The 25,922-nt window shown below is 31.7% G+C and overlaps 2 protein-coding genes across 2 annotated transcripts in view; both read left to right on the forward strand.

The window, feature by feature from the left end:
* LOC123702866 overlaps positions 1-24,096 on the forward strand; it is a 33,467-nt gene extending 9,371 nt beyond the window's left edge. The window contains exons 2-11 of the mRNA XM_045650699.1: positions 11,636-12,325; positions 16,472-16,681; positions 17,121-17,374; positions 18,613-18,752; positions 19,141-19,238; positions 19,512-19,611; positions 19,946-20,033; positions 20,699-20,854; positions 21,147-21,319; positions 22,645-24,096. Of these exons, the coding sequence (XP_045506655.1) occupies positions 11,800-12,325; positions 16,472-16,681; positions 17,121-17,374; positions 18,613-18,752; positions 19,141-19,238; positions 19,512-19,611; positions 19,946-20,033; positions 20,699-20,854; positions 21,147-21,319; positions 22,645-22,789 (1,890 nt within the window). The 5' untranslated portion in view covers positions 11,636-11,799 and the 3' untranslated portion in view covers positions 22,790-24,096. The remainder of the gene's footprint in view (positions 1-11,635; positions 12,326-16,471; positions 16,682-17,120; positions 17,375-18,612; positions 18,753-19,140; positions 19,239-19,511; positions 19,612-19,945; positions 20,034-20,698; positions 20,855-21,146; positions 21,320-22,644) is intronic.
* A 703-nt stretch (positions 24,097-24,799) lies between these two features.
* On the forward strand, positions 24,800-25,874 carry LOC123702907. Its single transcript, XM_045650754.1, has 2 exons — positions 24,800-24,846; positions 25,212-25,874. The coding sequence occupies exons 1-2, from the start codon at positions 24,802-24,804 to the stop codon at positions 25,737-25,739; spliced, it is 573 nt and encodes a 190-aa protein (XP_045506710.1). The 5' UTR covers positions 24,800-24,801; the 3' UTR covers positions 25,740-25,874.
* Positions 25,875-25,922: the final 48 nt, after the last annotated feature.

Below are 25,922 nucleotides of genomic sequence, written 5' to 3' on the forward strand. Positions count from 1 at the left end.
GAATATTAATCGCCTTTCCATAACTTTCTCTTAAAATACTCCATAACAAGTTATAAAGGTAATTTGGTATCTCGAAAATTTTCCACACAATGCATCCGCCTACTATAATCTCTCTAATTTTTAATTAGGTATTTGATGGTAGATAACACAAGTAATGTGTTTTAAAAACATGAAAAATTCATGAGGAGTTACTAGGTCAGTTGTAGATATAAATCTTATTCCTGTCCATTCATATTTACATATTAATTATAATTAGCTGTGTGAGTAAGAGTTTAACTCACAACCCTTTTATACGTAGTATTGCTAGTGTATAACTAAATACATATATGGCTGAAATAAATATCCTAAAGAGTATTTTGTTGTTTTTTTAATGGTGGGTTACATGAAATTATATCCCTCTGCCATCTATATGATATGGTTGTTCTGTATTGTTCTTTGAATATAACGAATACAGTATGAATCGCCACGATATGCGCGCAATTAAAAACAATGCCTAAAATTGGTACGTGAGCTAGCAACGTTTAAAAAAAAGTCATTTTAGTATAGTTGGGTTTTCAATATACTGTTCCTCTTGCTATTTCGGTTAGAGTCCGGGCTGTCTGGCTGGCGGTAGTGGTTGCGTTAAAAAACGATCGCGAGGTGTGATTCGAACCCTGGTCATCTATTAAACAGAGGCCTGTCTATTCCAGTTGCTTTCATGTAATTACAATCGAGACCACCAAAGGATTGAAAAGAAAGTGAACATAAAAACTAACAAGCAAACTACGCTATGAATAACAATACCAGTAGCCATTGACTTCTGTATTTTAAGTATCTTTATGACTTGTACTTACGAATTTTTATAACGAAATATTTACAAAAATAATATGTATCCTACATCTATACTAATACTTATATACTACCTAATACTAATATATTTTTAATATTATAAAGCTGAAGTTTGTTTGTTTGTTTGTTTAAACGCGCTAATCTCTAGAACTACTAGTCTGATTTGGAAAATTCTTTCGGTGTTAGCTATTATATTATATCATCACGCTAAGACCAACAGGAGCGGAGCGATGGCACAGCTAGTCATAAATATAAATAATGTTAAATTAAAAAAAGTTCGGTTTCAGTGTTATTTATGTTAAAAAATATACTTTCTTCATATGTTAGCCTCAATGTTTTCTTATTCAAAACGTACAATATAATGTTTATTTTAGAATAATAGAAACTACAGATCGTACATTTGATAAAATCACCTTTGTCCAAGTTTATTATCATATATTATTTAAGTAGAAATGTTTTCACTCTTTACGACTTCAGATGTTGAGATTTCTTAATGAGATTTGAAGCTTTATACGTAATGTGAATAGCAGTGAATGAATTTCTAATACTGCTTCTTTACAAATAAATTACCTACGTATTTTAGCAAATAAAGCTGCAAATTTAAATATACATAATATTATGTACAGCTAAATAGATATTCCTATGTACCAACTAAATATTTAACTTCAAGAAAAATACCTCTATCTGCCATCTAAAAGGCCAACAAAGCATTCTTTGATAAAATATTCTATAGATTATCACATTTTTATTTCACAAGTTTGCTTCCCAGTAGCAAATAATAAAAATAAATGATTGTTATCATCTGATGTCTTATTTATTTAAGTTAACTACAGTGATCACTGATTGTCAAAATATTGTCATTGGTTTCTACTGGCTCTTTATGAGCTCTTAAGAGCTAGCGCGCAAGAGCAACTTTTGTCTCCGCAACTATTTTGTCTCTCCCATCAACTCTATAGGAAGTTGCGTCGCTACGTGCGCGCACTTTCTTACTAGCCCATAGAGTTGATGGGAGAGACAAAATAGTTGCGGATAGTTCTCTTGCGCGCTTTACATTTACATTTACACAGGGTCAGTAACTGACTACAAATTCGAGGCAAATCAGTGCTGACCCGAAAAAAAACCCTGTGTAAACAGATTTGAAGTCAGTACAGAGGCTTAAAGTCTATGTAAACAGTTAAAGTCAGTTGCGGCGCCGAATTTCGGCGCCGCGACTGACTTGTCTACTGACCCTGTGTAAATCAGCACTTACGTTCAATGCCATTGATCTGTTCATTCATCAACTGTCATTACGCCATGAAATATTGTTACCATGGTTACAATTCATAATAATATCTTTATTTGGATGTACTTAAATAAATGTGATCTTTTATAACTTGTTTATGACATTGTTCGTCTTTTGGAAGATAAGTTTACAGCTCAAGGAACCTTTAAAGTTCAAACAGAGATTCGGCATTCCAATGAACAAGACTTTCTTAAATTGTGTTTTTATGTTTCTTTTTACAAGGAAATTACTTTAACATTTAAAATATGAAGGTTATGATATATATGATGGGTGATTCTACCCATAATATTCCCTAACAAAATAATATAAGACTTTTATTATAGCAATTAAGCCTAATTTACTGAATCAAATTGAACATTTGTGACCCCTACCCTCCCTCCAAATATTAGGCTGTAACTGCGCCTATAAGAAAAAAAATGTGTGCGTGTAGTAGTGTACACACGTAAGAAGTGAAACTTCTTTATGACCTTATTTTTCAAAAAATAATTTACTACTTATATGCAACTTTACAGAAATACGTCGAATCACGCGTGGTAGGGATAAGAAAAAGATGGCGCGTAACGGAAAAATGTCACGCGTAACGAAAAAATGTTACACTAAATTTTTTTCCAATCCCGATAAAGAAGTTTCACTTCAATAATTTCCTTCTTTCATACGTTTAGATAGTTGAGAATTATGAATGGCGTATCTTGCTACCAGTATAGTATTATATCTGAGAACGTCATTCCTGTTTACAAATTCACGAGGTCGAATTGTTTGTCGACTTTCACTGCGAAAGTCCACGTGTTCGCTGTTCGGACATTAATTTGATTAGAATGCTTTCTTCGAGGATTTGTTAACAGTTGTCTGTTGCGTTATAATAGTGATTATATATGTGTAGTGAATAGTGATCATAATGTAGTAGAATTTTGTTTGTAAGTAGTTCGGTATTTGGTGCAATAATAACGATAATCCCAAACAAAAAGCTCTACTTCCGCTTTCATTTATGTTAGAAAAATAAAGAGTCAAAATGCGGTGACTATCAGTTTACATCAGGTGTTTCGAAGATTTTTTTTAACGTACACATATTATAATAAGTTACAATATTTATATTATAACTTACTTAAACCGCTAATGAAAAAAATAGAAACCGCAAGTTGTTTTGTTTTTTTACTTACGCTGCCTCTATAACTGCACATTGTTTAGGAATTATGTAACTAATTATAGGGGAATGTGAAACAAACAGATAATTAGCGTCTTATCATACAGTTCAACTGTATTTAATTGTCTAAAATACAGTATACAGGCATTTATCAACCCGTATGTGTAAAATGGGTTAGAAATGCTACAAAACTTCAAATATATGAGGGAATAAATACAATTGCAAATAAATCGTTTAAACTGAGTTTACCGTAAGTCTCCAATATTTCAAATAAGCTGCGGTTTCGCTAACCTCGATTCCTAAATCTAGGAAATTCTCACGTACAGACAACCACAAATATTATTACGTATTATTATAAGGTTTGTCTTATATGATATTTAATTATTAGTATTATCACTTATTTGTAAAATAAACTAACGATCCGTCTGGATAGTAGGTACTCAGGAATAACGTGCATATTCAACGATGAACATTTTTCGAATTCGGTAGTAAGTTCGACTGAGGTTCGCGCTTTCAAAAATTTTCAGCTTTATACCATTATTATAGATTATAATCTTTAAATATTGCTCATTTATAAAGGTCAAGTTTCACCACTTACTGATTTAAAGCTAGTTTTACACCCACAGCTTCTAAAACTTAACTTTTTTTTATAATTGCAATAATATAATCTATAGGTGCCTTCAAAAGTAAAATCACATTCATCTATTTGATTTTAAATTGTTGTTATTTAGTCCGATCTACTTTGCATATAGAGTATACACGATATATGTACATTCATTTTACTTTCGAGTTAATGTGCTGTGGGTGCTTTTACTAGTCAATGGAATTCATTAAATAGGTATGTGTGTGTACATACATAACTAGTTTTTCCAATGAATAAATTATAGGCTATGAATTGAAAATCTCGGTTAAAAGTTTGTAATTAACATATTTAATCTTGTAAAATTTTATCAATGTTCTTTTTAATACCGACTTTGTTACACTAACTTTGTTTCTTTTATTACTTAGTTACTCAAATTTGAAGTAATTGACATAAACTGTGCATTAAAAGTATTTTATATTTCTTGAAATTGCAGAATGATTAATTCTATTTATTAACTAAGTAGCTGTGCTCCGCGGTTTTACCCGGAGTGCTACGCTTCTGTTGGTCTTAGCGTGATGATATATATAGCCTATAGGCCTTCCTCGATAAATGAGCTATCTAACACCGAAATAATTTTTCAAATCGGACCCGTAGTTCCTGAGATTAGCGCGTTCAAACAAACAAACTCTTCAGCTTTATAATATTAGTATAGAGTATATATTAACTCTCAAAATTATTTGTGCAATATAGATAAGATATAGTTAACATGCACATTGAATTGCAGCCATGCAACTGTAATAATTGTAAATTGATTTCGGTAAAAAAAATCTTATAACCTTCATGCATTAAAAAGGTTAAGTTCACTTGTACATTAATAAAACACTAGCTTGCCGCCCGCGGCTTCGCCCGCTTTGTCCCAAACCGGGCGACAAAGCGGGAAAGCGGATAAACAAAATTATACACTAAAACCTTCCTATTGAATTAAAAAAAAACGCATCAAAATCCGTTCCGTAGTTTTAAAGATTTAAAGCGTACAAAGGGACATAGGGACAGAAAAAGCGACTTTGTTTTATACTATGTAGTGATGTCAAAAAAATTAACATATAAATAATTCAGTATTTTCTTTGACCGTAAAAACAAAATAAACATACGAGAAATTAACCCGTCAGTTAAAAGTTAAGCATAAAGCAATTAGTAAGAGAAAACGATGAGTATGCTTGCTCATTAATTTATCTTATGTTAATCGACACATGAGCCATACGAAAAAAAAATATGACTACACATTATTTTTTATTTTTTTTTGTTAAGACAGAAATTTCTATGCATTCGATACACCAATTTATGGGAAATAAAATGTATGGGAGCGTTTCATGTAACATTTTTTGATATTTCTCGTTTTATTTTTTAAAAGTTATTATTGTTTTTTAATCATACGATATACTTTCAATATCAGTTTAAAGTTTTTTGATATCAGTAATAGCACGTAATAGTTACGGAATAATCGCCTGCGCACACTTAACGATTACACCCGGTATAGGTAGATCCATCCCGTTACATATATGATTTATTTTATTTACTAAGAAGCACTGAACAATATAATATGCAAAATAGATTGCAGTTTTAATTATTAATTTAAGTCCAAACAATTGTTAACTACGATAATTTTCCGAGTTAGTTTAAAAATACTCAATATACCTTCACCTATAAGGTTTTATAATATTATGTATTATATCTTAATACCTCATAGGTTAAACCATCAGCATAATATTGATTACGTGATAGTTACTAGATATATCTGTTGCAAGTCAATGTAACTATGTTTTCCGGAATGCACTGCGCTTTTGAAATCAAGAGTTGGTCATATCACAGATATAGATGTATTCTAGATGTGATAGAATGTTTTCCTGTATGTAAAGCGTTGTTTTTCTCAAATTATATCGTATTTAATCCTCATAAATATAGAGCTACGAATAGAATCAAATTATATTATGTATATTATGTATACTGAGCAAGGAGCATTCTATATCTATACTAATAGAAAGAAAGAAAGAAGAAAGAAAGAAAAAATGTTTATTTGGCAAAATATTGAGACACAATACAGTAAAAGCTTAAAAATAGAATTACAAAAAAAGAAATGAATGAACAATACAAAAACAAAAAATAAAATAATGTTAGATAAAAGTGCCCCCGTATCGCCAAAAAGGATCGAGTTCAGCATGTGCCAGGCATATGTCTGGCGCTGGTTTTCGACAAGATCCCTATAAGACCCGACTCACGGATGTGAGACGACGCAGTGATAGTATGTAATAGGTAAAATAGTGTTTATATTATGAAATGCATATGAGTGTGTGTGAAAATTATATATATAAATAATTATAAAATAATACAATAAAATAGTACATACGTATAATATATATTATAATATACATCTTGATAATAACTACACGCAGGCTTAAATAAAAAAAAAATAAAAAAATAAAAATTATCTATGCCATAAATGTCAAATATAATAATAAACCACATAATAAACAGACTAGACACTAGCTTATTCTACGCTGCTCATCGATTAAGTAGTTTCTAAGTTGTTTCTTAAACGTATTAACATTAACCAATAACCTAATCGGTGGGGGCAAGTCGTTCCATATTTTTGATGCTGCATAGCGGAAGCTGCCTCTAAAAGTAGTCGTTCTATGTTGAGGAATAATAAGTGGCTGAGCGCAACTTCTGCATGCAACATCTCGACTGCTCGTTGTCCAGCTGAGCTTTTCGTAAAGGTATATGGGCGTAGGAGTCTTGATAATCCCAAACATAAGAGAAGCCAGATGCAATTGGCGCCTTGCTTTAAGCTTGAGGATTCCATGCTTATTTAAAAACGGCGTAACGTGACTACGCGGCGGAATTGTGTAACAGTAGCGCGCACACGCATTCTGCACTCTTTGTATGAGCCGTTCGGTTCTGGCCAGGAGACGTGGACCATAGACAGTATCACCGTAATTAAGTTTAGATAGAACCAAAGATTCTATCAAACGCACTCGAAGGTCCTCTGACAGGTATGGACGCACTCTGTACAAAGTTTTTAAACGGAAAAAGCAATTACTAACCGTATCAGTAATATGTTTCTCATACCTTAGTGAGCTATCTACATAAAGACCTAGATTGCGCGCCTCATAAACTCTCTGGATTGTCTTACCTACGATTTTAACATCAAAAGGTGTTTAAAAAAAACTAATATTATAAAGAGGAAAAGTTTGTAATTATGTATGTATGTATGGTTTTCACGCATAAACCTCTCAACCGATTTTGATGATATTTGGCACAGACAATCTTAAGACCCTGAGAAAGAACATAGGCTACCTTTTATTGCGAAATATGTACTACGGGCGAAGCCGGGGCGGAGCGCTAGTTATTCATACCTATAGGTACAACGCAATAAAATAAAAATTCCTATTTTGACATTACAAACAGGCATTTCAATGTTTTTTCTATAAATAACGTCAATCATTCATCCAGCCAATATAATATTCAAACTATTCAGTTTCTAAATAGTTCTTCAATACTCTAGTAATAAATAGATGTATCTTATCTATAATATTTAGATCCATGTAAAGGCATGCGCTTGGAAAGCGGAACGGACATTCTGAGCAGCCAATCTTGTGGTCATTCATGTGTGTTATCGATAATGCCCCATATTGGGGCAGGGGGCAGATTTATTATATATTTTTGGGCTTACAAGTGTGTTTATTTAAAAATACATAATAATATGTATCTTTTATTTATAATACGTATCTATAATAATATGTATCTATTATGTATGTTACCTAATTACCTTTAGGGCCGATTTTTCAATCCTTGGTTAAAATTTATCCGTCCAATAAAGAATTACACGAACATTTTAAAATGTCACCTGTAAACTGTCATATACGGACAATTAGAATACATTTTTAACTACAAACAAAATAATTATTATATGTAGAAATTTTATAAAAATGTACGAATAAACAAATAAAATTATTCAATATTCATGTAAACATAAGTAGTTAAAATAGAATTTATTTATTTATAAGAATAATATTTATTTATATTTATTTACTTTTTCTGTATCAACAACATAATATTATTCTTTCATGTATATCGAGTAATTACAACAATTGCAAGATTATAATCTCAAGATTAAGAAAATGATTGTTTCTCTATAAACTAAAACGAGTAAATTCAAATTCAAAATTATTTATTGTAAATAGTGAGTAATTTCACGTATTTCTGAAACTCAGTAAAAAGCGAAATGAATAAAATAATAATAATTCAAACAATCTTACAATATACTTACCTACTAAAAATTAAAATAATATTAAAGAACATGCGAAAAAGATAATAGATAGGGAGGCGAGGTAGCTAAATGGCGTAATTCAACGGCGTCGTCGAGACTTATCAAAATCGAAAGAGAAAATAATTTCGAAAAGAAAAGCATCTATGGTAAAAACCATTTTAGCGGTGGGTTTGGCGTGTACGGATTTTCAAAAATGTAAAAAAAAACAAAAGTTCGCGACTTACTTATATGCTGCAACGCGTTTTTCGGAAGGAGAAATGGCTCCTCCAGACTTCCGGTCATGCGGAAACCGGCAGATTTTGTATTTTTATTAAGTTTTAGATTATATTCTTCAAAATAAAAATAAAAACAATCGCGCTCGAGAATGCCGGATTAACGTTTTTTTTTTTTACAAGTTCGCGACCCTATATCTCGGCGGCGTCAAGGACTTATGGTCAGATTAGTTAAAGGACAATGAGTAATGGTGGGCCCACCTCTCAATAGAAGTGAGAAACTCATGAATGAATTGGTATTTTTATACCGAATAAAACTTAGTATTACATCAAAGGTTAAAAGTCAGTACTTTCGGAGTGATACTGTCATAAAAGTGATCCTAATCCCTGCAATTAATTATCGTAGTTTACTTCAATATATTACCGAATAGTGTTAGAACCGTAATTACCAATAATTATATTATAATTTACCGTATTAATTGATCGAAACCAAGTTGGAAGAAACGCGATAACACAATATTATTGTACTGCTTGACCGGACGGCGAACTGTAGGTACTTGCGCTCATATAATATCTTTGATTTGGTACCTATAGGAGTTGGGAGATATCAACCATTCCTGGCCCCCGCGGATTTTTTAAACGATGTAATTGTTATCGATGTACAGGACGACGAATAAATCTTATTTAAAGTGAAATACGTGTATTATTACCATTGTACCTTATAAAAATCCATAAATAATAAGTTAGATTAAAATACTTTAAGACGCCGAAAGTACTAACATTTGACCATAGTTGTAATAATAAATAATGTTCCGCTTAAAAAGCCCTATGCAATGGTATATCACATGTTACTATTGCGGGGTGGGCCCAGACTCCATACATTTGTTTCCCATTGTCCTTTAGTCTTAAAACACTAAAATCAACCCCCAATATCTTAATCTGACGCGCTCGAGTATTTCAGACTATCTATTTTTTTTTACTAATCTAATCGTCTATCCTAGGCGCGCGTCATTACATATAGAGCTAAATAGTTAACAAGGTGGTTCTATTAGGTCTAAGGTATCTCTCATATCTTAAACTGCCACGCTCGAGTATTACAGAAAATTCCCCTCTTCGCCTCCCTATCTATAATTAAATCATCAACTGTAACGCCTTACGCCGTAAAGCTTTTTAATTCTAAAAATACTTTTTTGTCTTACGAAGTTTTGATGTAAAATAAATTAGCTTGTAAACTATCCTATGCTATCCTACTTCCTACTAATATTATAAATGCGAAAGTTTGTGAGGATGGATGTATTATGTATGTTTTCTTTCACGCAAATACTACCTACTGAACCGATTACAATGAAATTTAGCAGACATATAGAGGGTAACTTAGATTAACACCAGGGGCGTAGTTACCGCCGTATCAGCCGTATCATTTATACGGGGCCCCCGCGCCAAGGGGGCCCCCTAACGTGCGTAAGCAAAAATTAGGTACTAAAAACATCCCAAATTTTTTTTTCAGAAATGACAAAAGTAAAAAAAAGCCTTTTTCTGGCCTCCTGTGTGTATATTTAATTTGAATTGTTTGTAAAAATTTTGGAATAAGTGACAGAAAGATAATTATGATGAATAAATATTTCTTTTAATTTTCTTTTTTCTTTTTTTATGTCAGAGCAAGCAAAGGAGCAGGTGGGCCACAGTGGCGTTACAGGTGCTTTGCCGGCCTTTTATGGACAAATAAGATCTTTCTTGAAGGCTTAATTTTAATTAAATTTTTCTTTTTAATTTTATGCAAACATTTTTTTTTCTTTTGTGAGAAATCGTTACCCTTCCTAAGGGCCCCCAAACAAATTTTTATACGGGGCCCCAATAAGGCACGCTACGCTTCTGATTAACACATAGGATAGGTTTTGTCCCGAAAATCCCACGGGAACGGGAATTATGCGGGTTCTAAGCCGCGGGTGGAAAGCTAGTTATCATAAAACTATTATCTATCAATTAATATAATGAAATGCCATTCAAATAACACGCAAGACAAATTGTTGAATCAAAATTATTTAATTTAAACACATGCAATACAAAATTTCTTAAAAGGCTGATAAAGATGTAGACACGCGATAATTAGTGCAAAAAGTATTAGTTAGGGCTGTCGCGTGAATTCTTTGGTTTATGTTAAATCCCGAAAAAATAAAAATAATTCGTATGAGTGTCTATAAGTTATTAAGAAAAACACACCAGCTTATTTATACAAACATTTAAACTAAAAACGCCAAACTGGTTTCATTATTTTTAAAGTTCATCAAATCATTTTTATAGGAAGTTACTATGAAGCTAATATTTCTGCCGAAATTTCGCAATTGAGAATGAATGTTTTACTGTGTTTATGAAATAAAGAGTCTGTGACTTTATTCGAGTTGCAACCGGGTGAAAAGTTGCCAAGGCCTATATTGCAAGCGTAAATAAAAACAGTTGTCAAACACAACAAACACACACACACATACTTTCATATTGCTGTTGGTAATTTTTACGTATAAAAGCAAAAAGGTGACAACCCTAATTACGATGCTCTACTAAGACATGCCTTATAAAGTTTATCACCCAACAACAATTACGTAGTGTATCTCGTTCTCTAAATATGGCAGATATAGCTTTTAACTAAACTGTATTACCTTCATAAAGTAAGCCACCCATTACTTTGGTTTGGTTGGTGCTCTAATATTTAAAAATAGCTATTATTTTAATGCGTTTTCGTCAATATAGAAGAGAGAGTTATTTACTATTTTTCTTAGAATAAAAAAGTTTATTGTATTATCTGTATTAATTGCATGTATTCAATTAAGCCAAAGCATTGCTTAGAGAAATACATCCTTAAATTGAGTAGGTACACAATAGAAGACGAACGTAGACAATTTTTTTACATTTGTTTACAAAAGAGCAGTTCTAAGCTATATTTTTATAACTTGGCAGTTAATTATAAAGACAATACTTACACCCACTTTCTAATGTTGAATTATTGTACCTAACTTTCATTGTTATTTGTACGTGCGTTTATGTTATGAATAATAAGTACCAAATTAATGCTGTTGATTGCGATATTCTGCATTTATACATATTTAATTGGAGTTTAATTTAAATAATTTAAACATTTATTAAAAATATACTTTAAAATATATATCTATTATAAATATTATTTACATACAGAACCAGCCATAATTATAGACAAATCAAACATCGTTACAGAAAATGGTGACTAATTAGATTTTCTCTTTATTCGCAGATGACATGACAATTTGAAGACAAAATTGGACATCAGAACCGGAACGAACACACGACATACTTTCAAAACCATACGGTTCACGAAAAATGGCGACAGGTGCAACGAGACGTGAATTTAACCTTTGCAAATGTTAAACAATTAACCGAATAACTAGTTATGCCAGCATGATGGCAGACAACAGTAACCTATGTTCCCGACGAAGAAGGGGCGGCATCAATCACAATGTTTGGACGAACATCAAAACAGTTCATATAAGTGTTATCATTCTAGTTTTAAGTGCAAATTTAGTCAATTGTAATACCAATGCAACAGATGATGTTATTAAAAGTGAAATACCCAAAAGACTAAAACTCGTAGAAGCCATAACAGGCAGAGGACTCATAGGTGATGTGTATCAAAATGGTACGTTTAGAACTGGTAATAGTTTGTGGGACAATATTTTAAATAAGTGCACGTTGAAACCATCAGTGAGTTGCTTGCAAAAGAACTTCTATTCGTATTTAGACGAGAGTTTAGAATTCAGTGGTGATATTAATGTTACTAGTGGTGTGTGCTTTAAGAAGAACAATGTAGATATGAATAAATATAGTAAGGAAGCTAATATCATCTACCTCACGGGCAGCAAGGATAAGAGTTACGAAGAAAGATCTTTTGAAGCTGAAAATGAAATTAATGACGACGAGGAACCTGGTAAGAATTAATTGATTTTTTTACCAAATTCTAATCTTTATTTTCATAGAAAACAAGCTAATCTAGAAAAAGTCTTTAATGGGCTTTATAAATTAAAAGCTCTAATCTTTATATTTATTTTCATAACCAAGCGAAACGACTAAAAGTCGTCTCAAATAGGCTTTATAATTTGAAAACATTTCCATAGTGCAATAACAACATGTAAATCACCGTAAATTATAATTATTGCATTGCCCAAACTGGTATCTTTACGCACTTCAAATAATTTGGCAATTTACCGCCTCATAGAAATCAGAGTCGAATAAATAGAGATCATTATAATGGAATTTTTGGAATCGCAAGACTATTCAAATTTTACTTGTTAATAATCTATTTTGGTCCCAAAATCAACTAAATCTTTTCAACTCGTCGCGTAATTTTTGCATTTTTGCATTACATTTTTACATCTCCTATTTCTATTGCATAAAATTTTGTCTTATTAACAAAAAGTAGCCTATTTCCTATATCAGGGTTTGGCCTGTTTTGGTTCCTTTCATAAAAATTGTGTGAGATAAGCACAATCAAGCAAATTAACTTCAGCTCTATAATATCAGAATAGATTATGCAGAAATTCACAATCTATTACTATCTAAATACTCCAACATTCAAACAAAAAGCCAATACTATTTGCCATGTAAAAGCGTAGTGAAAACCAGCGTCATTTAAACAATAAACCATTTAACATTACTACATCCGTGATCTCTCCGCCATTTTAAAGAGACCCATTGACCACAAGGCCAAGGTAAAGATTTATTCATTTATGCAGGTATGTACGGGTGCGACGAGTTGAGTTTTAACTTGGTTTCCATAAACAATGTTAAAACTCAACTCGTTACCGTTGTTAAACCTCCTTAGGTTTAATTACACTGTACTTTTAATATTTCCTATAGGATAAAACCAATTTTGATGATTCTTGCGTTTCTATGCACTTATTTTTCATTTGATTCAGATCTAAAGAGACCTTATTTCGTAGGCCTGTAATCGTTTTTTGTTTAAAATTTATTATTCTGTAGAAAAAATAATGATAAGGAAAGCTCACGATAAAATATTATATTCATTAAAAGCTGGTCACGTTTTCATAAGACAAAATTGTCTTAATGTCCGCTAGTAAATTATTATTTAAAAATATACACTACAAATCGAGAATCTTCCAAAAGCAAGTAGAAATAGCTTAGGTTCCTAATTTTAATTTCTGTACGGTCTACATTATTAATCTCCATTCGTCCTTTAAAAAAATAACATAATGTCATGTATCTACAGCAGTTAATAATTTCAAATACCGTTACCGTATATAAAAAAAGAAAGTAAACACCACAAGCAATTGCCTACCTATATTTTCAATTAATAACTTAAGAGTTAATACATATGATTAATCATACATTTCCAAATTGTAAAAACGATTACCTCTTTAACTAATGACCTTAATTTTTATGTAAATTTTAATCTGTATATTTGCCATCATGTATTTTTTTAACTAAATAAAAATTATGTCCATCTTCTTGTTAAAACGGGTTAATTTTAATAATACATATTAAAATTAACGTATTTCAATTCAACTTATCAACGATAAGAAAATAGAAATAATTATTTAAATCAAACAAAGGTTAACTCCTCTTTATTGAAATAAATATTTTATTTTGAAGAAAGAAAGAAATTATTTTATATAATATGTAGTTTCGGGTTAAACGATTCTCAATTTTCTCTTAAAGAAAATAAACCAGTGTCGGGCGTAACCTTGGCGTAACTAAGGGCGTAACGTATCAGTTTCTTGGCTATTTCTTTAACAATTCAAACATGTCTATCGTAAAGATGTAACATTACACCCACGGTTAGCATAAAAAACTATTTAATATCACTTAATATGCTACGGGTGTCGGATTGATGACACTTTCTACGATATTATGGTACGATATATTGAGAAACTTGTCAAAAATCACAGCTGAATTTTAAACGTAGAGAAAGTTAGTTGTTGTATACAATAAAAAACATTAGTTATTTCCCGTGGTTCGTTCATATTAACATTATAAATGATTACATTACTCATTCGAGATACAAAAAAAACCTCGTTTTATTGGCGGTAAAAAAAGAAAAACCGTTTGAAAATCATCTACCAGAAATGAGGATACGAAAAATGAAAATGCTCTCGCAGTTAACTTTTAACAATATTATTATTGTATTTATGTTTTAGTATGGAATGTAAGAATATGGAATGTAAGAAATCAATTATAGTATGGAATGTAAGAATCACTTTTTTATGAAAGTATTTTTTTCTAAGTACTGTTTTTACTTTTTACTTATATTGGAATGATCTATGACTATTAAATTATTCTATAATAAACAACTCTTGTTTAATATTGTAAACTATTTTTATAGATGTAATTATTACGGCCGTTTCACTTCAAATATTCAAATCAAGCTTATCTAAGGGTCAAGTTCAAGGCCATACACAAGCGTTGAAATTGAAAGTTGTTCCAAAAATAAACAGATAAGATCACAGAGAAAGTACAATAAGGAAAAGGTTTAGAGGAAAAACATATAAAGCTTTCTGATAGCTGTTACAAATAATACTTTATAGTTGAACTAGCTTCATACCTCGTCTTCGCTCATATGGCGCTCGAATAAACATTGGATTGTTATATTAATGAGTGCGAGCAGCGAGTCATCATTCACCTATATAATATTATTCACTTCTATGGCTTACGTTTTAGGTACATTATAATTTAAACACTGACGAAAACAGTATAGTATGGACTATGGAGGTAATTTTTAAAGGAACATATAGCTATTATGTTAGCAATATAATATTTTAAATCTAATAAAGTGCAATTTAAGTATTCTTCTGTACCTAGTGATAAACGCAATATTATCTTAATACTAGCTTACCGCCCGCGGCTTCGCCCGCTTTGTCTAAAACCTAATAAATTATATACTAAAATCTTCCTCTTGAATCACTCTATCTATTAAAAAAAACTGCATCAAAATCCGTTGCGTAGTTTTAAAGATTTAAGCATACAAAGGGACACAGGGACAGAGAAAGCAACTTTGTTTTATACTATGTAGTGATAGTGATGGTACCTAATTAATATACATAGTTGAATAGCATAACATTTAAATAACAAAACAATGGAAATCGGTATTACAATATATTTTACAAATGTTGAGAAAATATTATAAACACCTTTCTGATTTTCTTTATCCATACTAATATTATAAATGCGAAAGTAACTCTGTCTGTCTGTCTGTCTGTTACTCAATCACGCCTAAACTACGGAACCAATTTGCATGAAATTTGGTATGGAGTTATTTTGATACCCGAGGAAGGACATAGGCTACTTTTTATTGCGAAATATGTACCACGGGCGAAGCCGGGGCGACCGCTAGTTATAAATAAAGAACAATTAAAAAGCGAGAAACCGCTATTGTTTAATCATATCATGCAATAGTTTCTAAGAAAAGTATTCAGAGTTATTTCTGTCTCTTCCATGTCTCTTCCGTATATAATGGTTTTATAAAAAAATGTAGAACGTGTGTTCATATTGTCAATACGTAGAAAAGTGTTGGAAAAAGGGAAAATCACTTTTAAATACTTCCGAGTAAGCATTATTATTTTTATTAGTGAAAACGCGTTTGGGAATGGTCTTGAATAGAATTATGTTTCTTTAGGCTGATTTTACCCGTGGTGTGAAGTAAAATTTGTTACTTATACTTTCGCATTTATAATACTAGTATGGATTGTCAATACGATACTTTATTTTATGATTTACTAATGGAACCGGTGGGAAGATTGTAAAATCGAACCAGTAGTTTAGAGCGTGTTTTGTACTGACAAACAAAAAATGTTTAACTTTGTACCTTTGGGTTGATAATAACAACACATATCTACGGTTTAATTAGTTTTTATTTATTAATATTATTTAAACAGCACATATTATTCACATTACATTCAGTACAATCCATACTAACAATTCTTATTTTGACTTTGAATAAAAATAATTATTTAATATTTATAAGATCAAAATATTACGATTCATCCATTGTTTTACGACCAATACAGAATAAACAACGTTGACATAACATTTCCTTGACTTTCCTTATCTCTCCTTTCAGAATCACCGCTCGAAGAAGTGACAGACGCGCTCTACAGCAAGGGAGTCAAGTTCCTGATGACCCATGACATGAAGCTCACGCTACCAGAGATGATGTTCCACGGAGCCACCCTGAAGATATCCCCCAGGGCTCTGACGAAGACAGGCGCGCTGGTACATATAGATCTGGAGCCGAAGGAAACTGGGGGCAGGCTGTTCTTTCATAAAATAAGTGAGTTATTATGTATTAGTGACTTTTATAAGAAGTTGTAATATACAGTTAAAAAATATAAACAGTAGATAGGTAGTAGGTACTGCACGAATGCAAAACTAGCTACTACTCAATATTTTTTTTGTTTTTTGAGGTTTTGAATATCAAATTCATCTTCCAATTTCATCTTCATTTGCGTTATAAATTTGTACCAAGCTACTGATACAATTAACAATTATTGTATTTACTACAATATTGTAATAATATTGAATCGGATTTTGAAGGAAATCAACAATTCTTATGCAACTTGCACTTTGATAAACTATTAAAACAGAATCACATTTATTCATTCTTGGTTTTTAAGTCGGGTTGTATATGAATGTCGATTTAAAATTGCATTTAAGAGATGTAGAGATAAATTAACCTTCCCTATTTCTAATCCATCAACCTTTATTTCCAGAAAAATACATCAAACGGAAGCTAATCATGGCAGCATTAGCAATCATATTAGTTGTCAAACTCATCGCTCTGAAGCTAATATTCGTGTTACCTGTCGTCCTTGGAGTAACAACAGCTAAGAAGATGTTCCTGAAGCTTCTGTTGTTCATGTTCCCGGCTTTGAGTCATATATTCAAGCTATGTTCGTGGTACCACCAAAATTACCATACTACGAAGTACCATCATCATCATCATTTGATAACGCATCATCACAAGGTTTGTAGATCTACACTCATATTATAAAGAGGAAAGGTTTGTATGTATGTATGGTTTTCACGCATAAACTACTGGACCGATTTTGATGAAATTTGGCACAGATAATCTTTAGACCCTGAGAAAGAACATAGGCTACCTTTTATTGCGATATATGTACAACGGGCGAAGCCGCGGCGGACCGCTAGTATTTAATAAAATGCATTAATTATTACAAGAATAAGGTATTATAATATGTATAGTTATCAAAAATTCATACTATAGTGTTAGTTCTAACTACTCGAAAGCAGCTTGACCGACTATTATGAAATGTTATGTATACATTTGCGTATATTAGGATCTAAAGGGTACTTTAAACTATACCTATATTATGTACATATAAATAAAGTAACTGGCAGAACAACATTTACCAAATCAGCTATTTTATTAAATTAAAAGCTATCCGCATCTACGTAGTAATTAATTTCAAAAAAAAATCAACAACGTAATTCATGAAATTGATATTTTTGGTTTTATGGCATTCAAATGCTTTTATAAATATAAATTTATAAAGAATAGAAAAAATTCGATCACGAGGCGGGGCTCGAACCCGCATCCTTTCGCGCCATTCCCTTTGACACATAAAACTGAAAGAATAGAATAAATTCGATTGCTCGGGCGGGTCACGAGTGGCTGAATTGGTCAGGCATCCGCCCCGGAATGGCGCGAAAGGATGCGGGTTCGAGTCCCTCCTCGTGGTCGAATTTTTTCTATTCTTTATAAATTTATAACGTAATTCATATTATAATATCATCAATTTATTTCCCTCTTTACGTACAATTTTCTGTATCTGTTACATGTCGCTCAAGCTCTGTTATTCTACGAATCTTTATTTAATATTACCTAAACACATTGAGATAATATTACTACGTATGGAGGAGACACCACGGACAAAATCTGTGCGCGGCGCGCAGCGGCGCGGGGCGCATTTTTTTGCTCTAACTAAGTTTTAAAAGTTATTATCTAGTTAGGTACTTACCGATGAAAAGTTATTCCTTTGCAATTTTCCGAATTATTTGTATTATTTGTGCAATATCGTAACACACACGAAGGCATATTTGATGCGTTTCACTTTAAACTAGTGCAAGTGACTGAGTGCAGTTAAGCCATATGGCTTATGGTGAGCGGAACATAAGTGATGTAGGCGGTGTCGTCTCCATATGTATATCTCAATGCCTAAACATAATATATTTTATCACCAGCAACCACACGGCCCCCCGCCACACCCAGTATACGGTCCCCCTCACGGCGCGGTGTTTGTGAAACCCCATGAAAACCATCGGCCAGCGTTTGAACATTATCCTCAAGATTGGGAGCTATCTGGACCAGGACTTGGGAGCGAGTAAGTTTAAATATATCTATACTAATATTATAAAGCTGAAGAGTTTGTTTGTTTGAACGCGCTTTTCTCAGGAATATTTACTGTTTAGGTCCGATTTGATAAAGCTTACAAAAAATGGCTCTACAAAGGCTCTTGCTGTGCTGTTGTAATAAAATTCGCTGTTACCAAATAAATATGATATTCAAGTCTTCAAGAAAACAGTTTACACCTTTTTTTAAAGAATTTATGCCGTTGCTCATGAGCAGCAATCTATAGCCATCAGGTGATATGAAAACATAGAGTGATGAATGATGATGAATAATTGTTATGAAAATAAATTTGTGTGAATACGGTGAAAAATAATATCTAGAATGTAAACAAAATAGTAATAATCTATTTAATATTTCAGATACCTTTCGGACATCCATCGAAATGCAATCGCGAGTTTCAAGCCAAATCCCAATGATGCCAATGATATTAACGCTTGGGGACTAGGGTTACCACCAGGTAAGTTATAAAATTATGTATAAACATAATTTTTTCATCACCATTATCATATTTTATTAATATATAGAAATGAATATAAAACAACAGTTTATTGATTGAATATTAAACTCGATAGTAGAAACTCCTAGACACAATTTATATTGATTATATAAACCACTAAACGCTCCATATATCAAATATTATGTAAAAAAAAAGCTACAGGGCTTTCCAAAACATATTTCTTCACATATAAGTCATAAAAATATATATGTAAATCTTAATTATAAATAACAGGTTCTGGATCTCTCAACGCAGGCGAATACGCGAGTAGCAATAATGTTCCGAATGCTGTTCCTGCGCCGAATGGAAATAAAATACCTGGTAATGTCGGAAGGTAAGTCAAATCTTGTTATTTTGCTAATTCATAATAAATTTGTTTTTGTAATGCAGAAACTATGATTAAGTCATATATGACGAATTCAAGAAAAAACAACAATGACGAAGTTTCTTGGATAAGAATTTAAATTTTGATTAAAATCTGAAAGAAAATTAAAAAGTAAATTGGTGTGCTAAACATAAACCTTCTATTTCCTTGATATTTACCAAACTTCATTGTTTTCGTAGTTTCATAAAAATAAACATCTTTACATCCATAAAAATTTCAATATTATTTTATTAGTAGAATTACAAGTACTACAAAGCACATTCAACACTCAATTTATTTACAGACCCGTTGGACCGCCTCCTCCAAATCCGTACTATCGAAATAAAAAGACGACACCGCAAGATCCTGAACAAGCTGAAAAGGAAGCATTGGTAATTATTTATTTTCATAAAAACACTAGAGGTCCGTCCCGGCTTCGCCCGTGGTACATATTTCGCAATAAAAGGTAGCCTATGTCCTTTTTCGGGTATCAAAATATCTCCATACCAAATTTCATACAAATTGGTTCAGTAGTTTAGGCGTGATTGAGTAACAGACAGACAGACAGAGTTACTTTCGCATTTATAATATTAGTATGGATTTACCCTATTATGTAATAAAAGTCCCACCAAAACTTTTTTTTCGTCATGCCAAAACGCGACTTTTGCTCCGAAAATGTTATGATATCTAATATAGAGCCAAGCTAACTTAAAACTCAATGCCATAACTAAAATACGTGTTTTGGCTATTTTGCGAACATTAGATGATGTAAGGTGAAAATTTTATTTATTTATTACACAAGTTAGTAGAAACTTCTTACACTAAGTTAAACATTTTAACTAAGGTATCGGGTTTTTGCCAGATAGTGGAAAAAAAGTCTCAATACAAAACTGTTTCTTTAATCTAACTGTACCAATAAACGAAATGTTTTTTTTTATATACATAATGTGCGTAACTTTATTGTCTGTCTCCTTTAGTATTGTCTTTCGTATTGGTACAAATAAAGTGTTATCATTCATTCCACCAAAAAAGAAATAAAGCAAAAACCAAATTACAGATACGAGCAGCAACCCTAGCAGCCAACGCTCCCCCCTCTCCAGTGAGGGACGAGCTCCTCAGAGTATCAGCGGCGAGGTTAAGCGAGTCAAACCGGGTGCGGACTGAGACTGAACTTGTGCGGCAGCAGCAGGAGATATTGGCTGCACAGGACCCTGTAAGTAGAAGAAAATGCAGTTATAAATTATAATGCAAGTACTTATGCTTCAGGAGCATAAACTGCGTAAAAAAAATGTAAATTGATGTGATTTGTAATTAAACTGCATAGTTATTTTAACTGATTAAAAAAAAGACAGAGGTTCTATGTTCCACTATATTTTTTATGCATTTACCAACGGGTTTTCCGTCAATTGTAGATGAATTTGAATTTTTTTATAGAGTGGAGTCCCGTTTTTTTCTTAAAAATAAAGAGAAACATTATAATTATAAAGTAAAATTCAATATTACAGGACACAATAGCAGCTGAGAAATTCTACGGATCCCTTCTAGAAAAGGTCGATGTCATATTGAATCCTCTTGGAGCAGTCGATGTAGGCTGCAAGGAGAGAGCTGTGTGTGTGTTATATAGAGACCCCTTCAAACACGCACCTTACAGTAATCTGGTATCTAATGAGCTTAGCAAGTGAGTATTTGAACGAACTGACAGGTTTATTTGAACAAACTGACAGGCTTATTGGAACGAACTGACAGTCTTATTGGAAGGAACTGACAGGCTTATTATAACAAACTGACAGGCTTATTGGAACGAACTGACTGGTAAATTAACGAACTGAATGACTATCGGTAAGCCGTTAGAGGAAAGGAATAAAGAATGAAAATAATGGCGCTTTAGTGGATGACTGAATAGCTAATGATGTTATTATTCTTCAGCACAAACATTCAGACTTCATTTAGATTAATTTATCATTCACAGCGGATATGCTCAGTTTACTGTTTAATTAAATTTGTCTGTCAAGCTTTGTCACTCAGAAATAATTATAATAGATCAAGAGCCCATGACGGCCAGACTTTCCTTTCTTTAGGAAAGTTGAAAGTTTCTCTGTATATGTCTCCGATACAGATAAGAACGACTAGCGAATATCAAGTCTGGGTTGTGGTTACTTTGGCAGGAAACACGTAGTAAAGGTGTATAAAATTGTACCTAACTTTCATTATACTTTAAAAGCTAAATTTTATATATGTTACTTGGGGACGTATAAAAAGATGTTACCTCAAGAGCCGGACAGTTTTCATGGTTCTTACATCTTACCAGACACATTTAAAAAATAACTAACATATCATCAAATTAACGCTACTACCTAAAAGTGTATCAAATAAGAAATAACCCAATAAAAACATTAGTTTACTATAATTAATGATTAAAAAATAATAGTATAATAAGTTATTAGTTATTACATATCTTTTACGGGGACTTATGTTGATGGAATTTCACGTATCTCGATGACACAATAACGAAGTCATATGTCATGGGTTATTTCATATTTGATACACTTTTAGGTAGTAGCGTTAATTTGATGATATGTTAGTTATTTTTTAAATGTGTCTGGCAAGATGGAAGAACCATGAAAACTGTCCGGCTCTTGAGGTAACATCTTTTTATACGTCTCCAAGTAACATATATAAAATTTAGCTTTTAAACTATAATGAAAATTAGTTCCATTTTTATACACCTTTACTACGTGTTTCCTGCCAAAGTAACCACAACCCAGACTTGATAATCGCTAGTCGTTCTTATCTGTATAGGAGACATATACAGAGAAACTTTCAACTTTCCTAAAGAAAGGAAAGTCTGGCCGTCGTGGGCTCTTAGATAATTATAAAGAAAAGAGTTCTTGGCTTAGTTTTGAGATAATCAATAGAAAACTATCCTCTATGATATTAAAATCTTTTCACTATAGAATAGCTTCCTAAAGATAAAATTACTATAATCAAAAATCGTATTTCCAGAGATTCAAGCGAGCTAGTACCACCGGCGGACAGCAAGATGGCGCTGCGGTATTATAGATACGTTCAAGCGGCTAGAGACGGTCAGGAGCAAAAGGACTGTCACGCTTTATACCCCAATTGTAACATTAATTATAATAAAAAGTAAAAACAATGTACATACGATACATTAAAGAAAGTAATTTAAATGGCGGCTTATACTCGCGTTTACAGATATAGAGAGAGAGAGTGAATATAGACGGCAAAAATGTGCAAGCGAGACAACATGTTTAGCATCGATATTTTAGATTGCTTTCTTTGATGAACCGGGCTTAGAACCGGGGTTTAAATTACAAGCTAAAAAATATAGCGAACTGCAGAAAGTGTTGCCAAGAACGAAAAATTTATATTAACTATGTCAGGGTTAAATTTTTTTGCGAATGTGTAAAAGGAAAATTAAGATTTATATGAGCCCGTTGTTGTCATATTATTTTCATATTACACATAGTAAAAATTATGGTATTTGATACTGAATATATAACTATAATAACTCCCAGCTTTTTTATCAAAATGGTACCATAAGTCAGTTACTTTTAAAAGCTCTATGAGACTAAAGTTCTTATAATAGACTGTTGCTTAAAACAGATAATATAGAACATTGCATTTATTAAAAATAATGTTATTGTATAATTTTGTCACAGCTAAGTCCAAAATGTGTAAATGATAACGTACTTAATATTATTTATTTATTATTAAATATAAGAGGTAATTGGGAAGAGATTATGATCCTTACTTTGAATAATTTCATACATACAAAATATTTTGAAAAAATATCTCGTATCGCTCGACAATTGGAAAATTAGTAAGATGCGAATGTTTTTCATTAACAAATTAAGGCTTTTTTTATAATTAAAAATATAAATCACCTATAACTTAACTATGTATGGAATGTTCGAAAATGTTGGCTTTATAAGTACCTAAGGATCTAAATCTTTATTTATTTCAATTGTTTTGTTGCATTTTGTGTTAAATTACAAAATGCGAAAACTTTTAGTATAGAGCCATTGAGTCACTAGGACAATAGAATTAGATAAATAAGTTATTTATTTTAATTAGGCATGGGGCTCAAATGTTAAATCTAGTGTTTTATATTTTTGATAAAAAAATATTTTTTCATGAAACGCAGAGAAAATATTTAAGCTTTTATTAATAAACATCTATACTCTATGCCATAGAGTCTATGGTATACTTCATAATAGGCTCTTTTACATTAAATATATGTATCGTAAGAAAGAATGAAACAGAAGAATTATTATCTAAATTATAGTGGGATGTATACTTTTATTGGTTAGGTATGTACTGAAAGATAATGTAAAGAAATTATGGTTAATTATTTATTTATTGGTTATTGTTATGTAAGAATATAATTTATTTTTTAGTAATTTATTGAACGATTAAATTATTTATTAAAACTAATAGAATTGTTTTATTGTTATCCCTCTTCAATTATTTTATTTAAATTATAAAGAATTTTATCAATATAAAGTTTTAAAGTTTACTCTTTATACTTAATGTAAACTTTTAGAATAGTCTCGAAATTTTACTTTTTTGAGTTGTAGTTCAATTAAGTTTGATGAAATTGTTAAATGGGTGCAAAATTTCTAAAGATCAGAATCTGATTATGCAGACGATGGAACAATTGCTTCTAGCACAATGTAACTTGTCTTAAATAATTATTTAACAGTTAACTTATTCCAAATATACATACCTAGGTATCTTCATGTAACATACCTAATATTAAAATAAAAGTTATACTTAGGTGTGTGTGAAAAACTAGAATTCCGCCCGCGGCTTCGCCCGCATTTTCAAAGGAAAACCAGCATAGTTTACGTTCCCGTAGGATTTCCTTAATTTCATTGTAATCGGTTCAGTAGTATTTGCGTGAAAGAATAACAAACACACACACATCCTCACAAACTTTCGCATTTATAATATTAGTAGGTTAATTAGTAAGTTAGTTAGGTTATGTAGGATTAGTAGGATATGTAACTCTCTACAATTTAATGCGCTAGCTGCATAGTGCACACCTAATATTATCGCATGATTTGATTCGGATGTTTTGAAAATATTGCCACAAACAGTAAATTCAAGTAAAGGGGTTTGTAAAATCTAACGTTAAACATGAAAACACATATTGCCTGTAAAATAAGTTTGCTGTTGCTCATGGTAAGTTTTTCAGTAAAATCTTTAATAAAATTACTTATAATGACTCGTTTTTTCATAATACGACCCTACGGATGTAGGGTCGTTCCAGGGTAACGTGGAGAAAGTCAGCTTTTGATACTATTATTTTCTTTTTATGTTAAAAAATACGTAATAAGTAGGTAACATCAAATAGGAAATCCGGAAATAAATACGATGAATACGCTATACGTTGTTGAATATTTGCAATCCGAAAAAATTCAACAACTCGCCAACATAATTATTGAAAAGACAAAGGTCAAAGTCTTGTAATATAGAAACAATGTACTATAGCGCAAGTCTTTAAATAAATTTGAAATAAGCCATTAGAGAAAATTTTATATTTACAGGTGCTGAAAGAATCTATCTGCAATCCAAGAATAAAAAGATCGAACAACGTGGATAATTTCAACGTCCTGTTAAACATTTACAAAATGAATCCTTTAAAACGTTCTGATGTATACAAAAAGTTTTCTAATCAAATACTTTTACCTCGATCGGAAGGCGCGACAGGCGACTTGAATTTTAATTCAATCGAAAGTAGCAAGGAAATACAAAATAGGACGAAGAAATCAAACGAAATCGCAATACGAAGAACTAATGCAAATCAATATTTAAATAATTTAAACCATCCTGATTTGGCAAACACTATCATCAAAAGAGATTCAGTTCATCGTATCGAAATAAGAAAAGAAAAAGACGCGCCAATTCCTGAAGATAATGAAAAACAAATGCCTGCAACTAGATTATTCCCTGTGCATATTATTCGTAAATTTAAAGAGCATTTTCATTCATTTGATAATGGAGACAGGATGATAGATTTACAGGACAATGAAATCGATGGTGGCCAAGACGCTGATACCGTTGTAATGAAGTAAATTTAAATGTACATGAGATGAATTTTGTTGTGCGGTGAATTTAAATGTAAACTTTAGATATTTAGCTACTAAATAATGTGATGTATTCAGCATTTTGATATCTATTTAGATTTCGAATGACGAGCCAAACATTTTACTTTTGCGTTTAAATCTTACAAATTTTCCTTGTTCTATTACTTTTTT

The sequence above is a fragment of the Colias croceus genome, chromosome 24 (genome assembly GCF_905220415.1).
Source record: "Colias croceus chromosome 24, ilColCroc2.1".
Lineage (NCBI taxonomy): Eukaryota > Metazoa > Arthropoda > Insecta > Lepidoptera > Pieridae > Colias > Colias croceus.

Bases quoted from the DNA above. Each gene is read 5' to 3' on its own strand.
- LOC123702907 (XM_045650754.1), top strand. From the start codon at position 24,802: ATGAAAACACATATTGCCTGTAAAATAAGTTTGCTGTTGCTCATG. The intron at 24,847-25,211 runs GTAAGTTTTTCA...TTATATTTACAG, and splicing joins TAAGTTTGCTGTTGCTCATG to GTGCTGAAAGAATCTATCTG.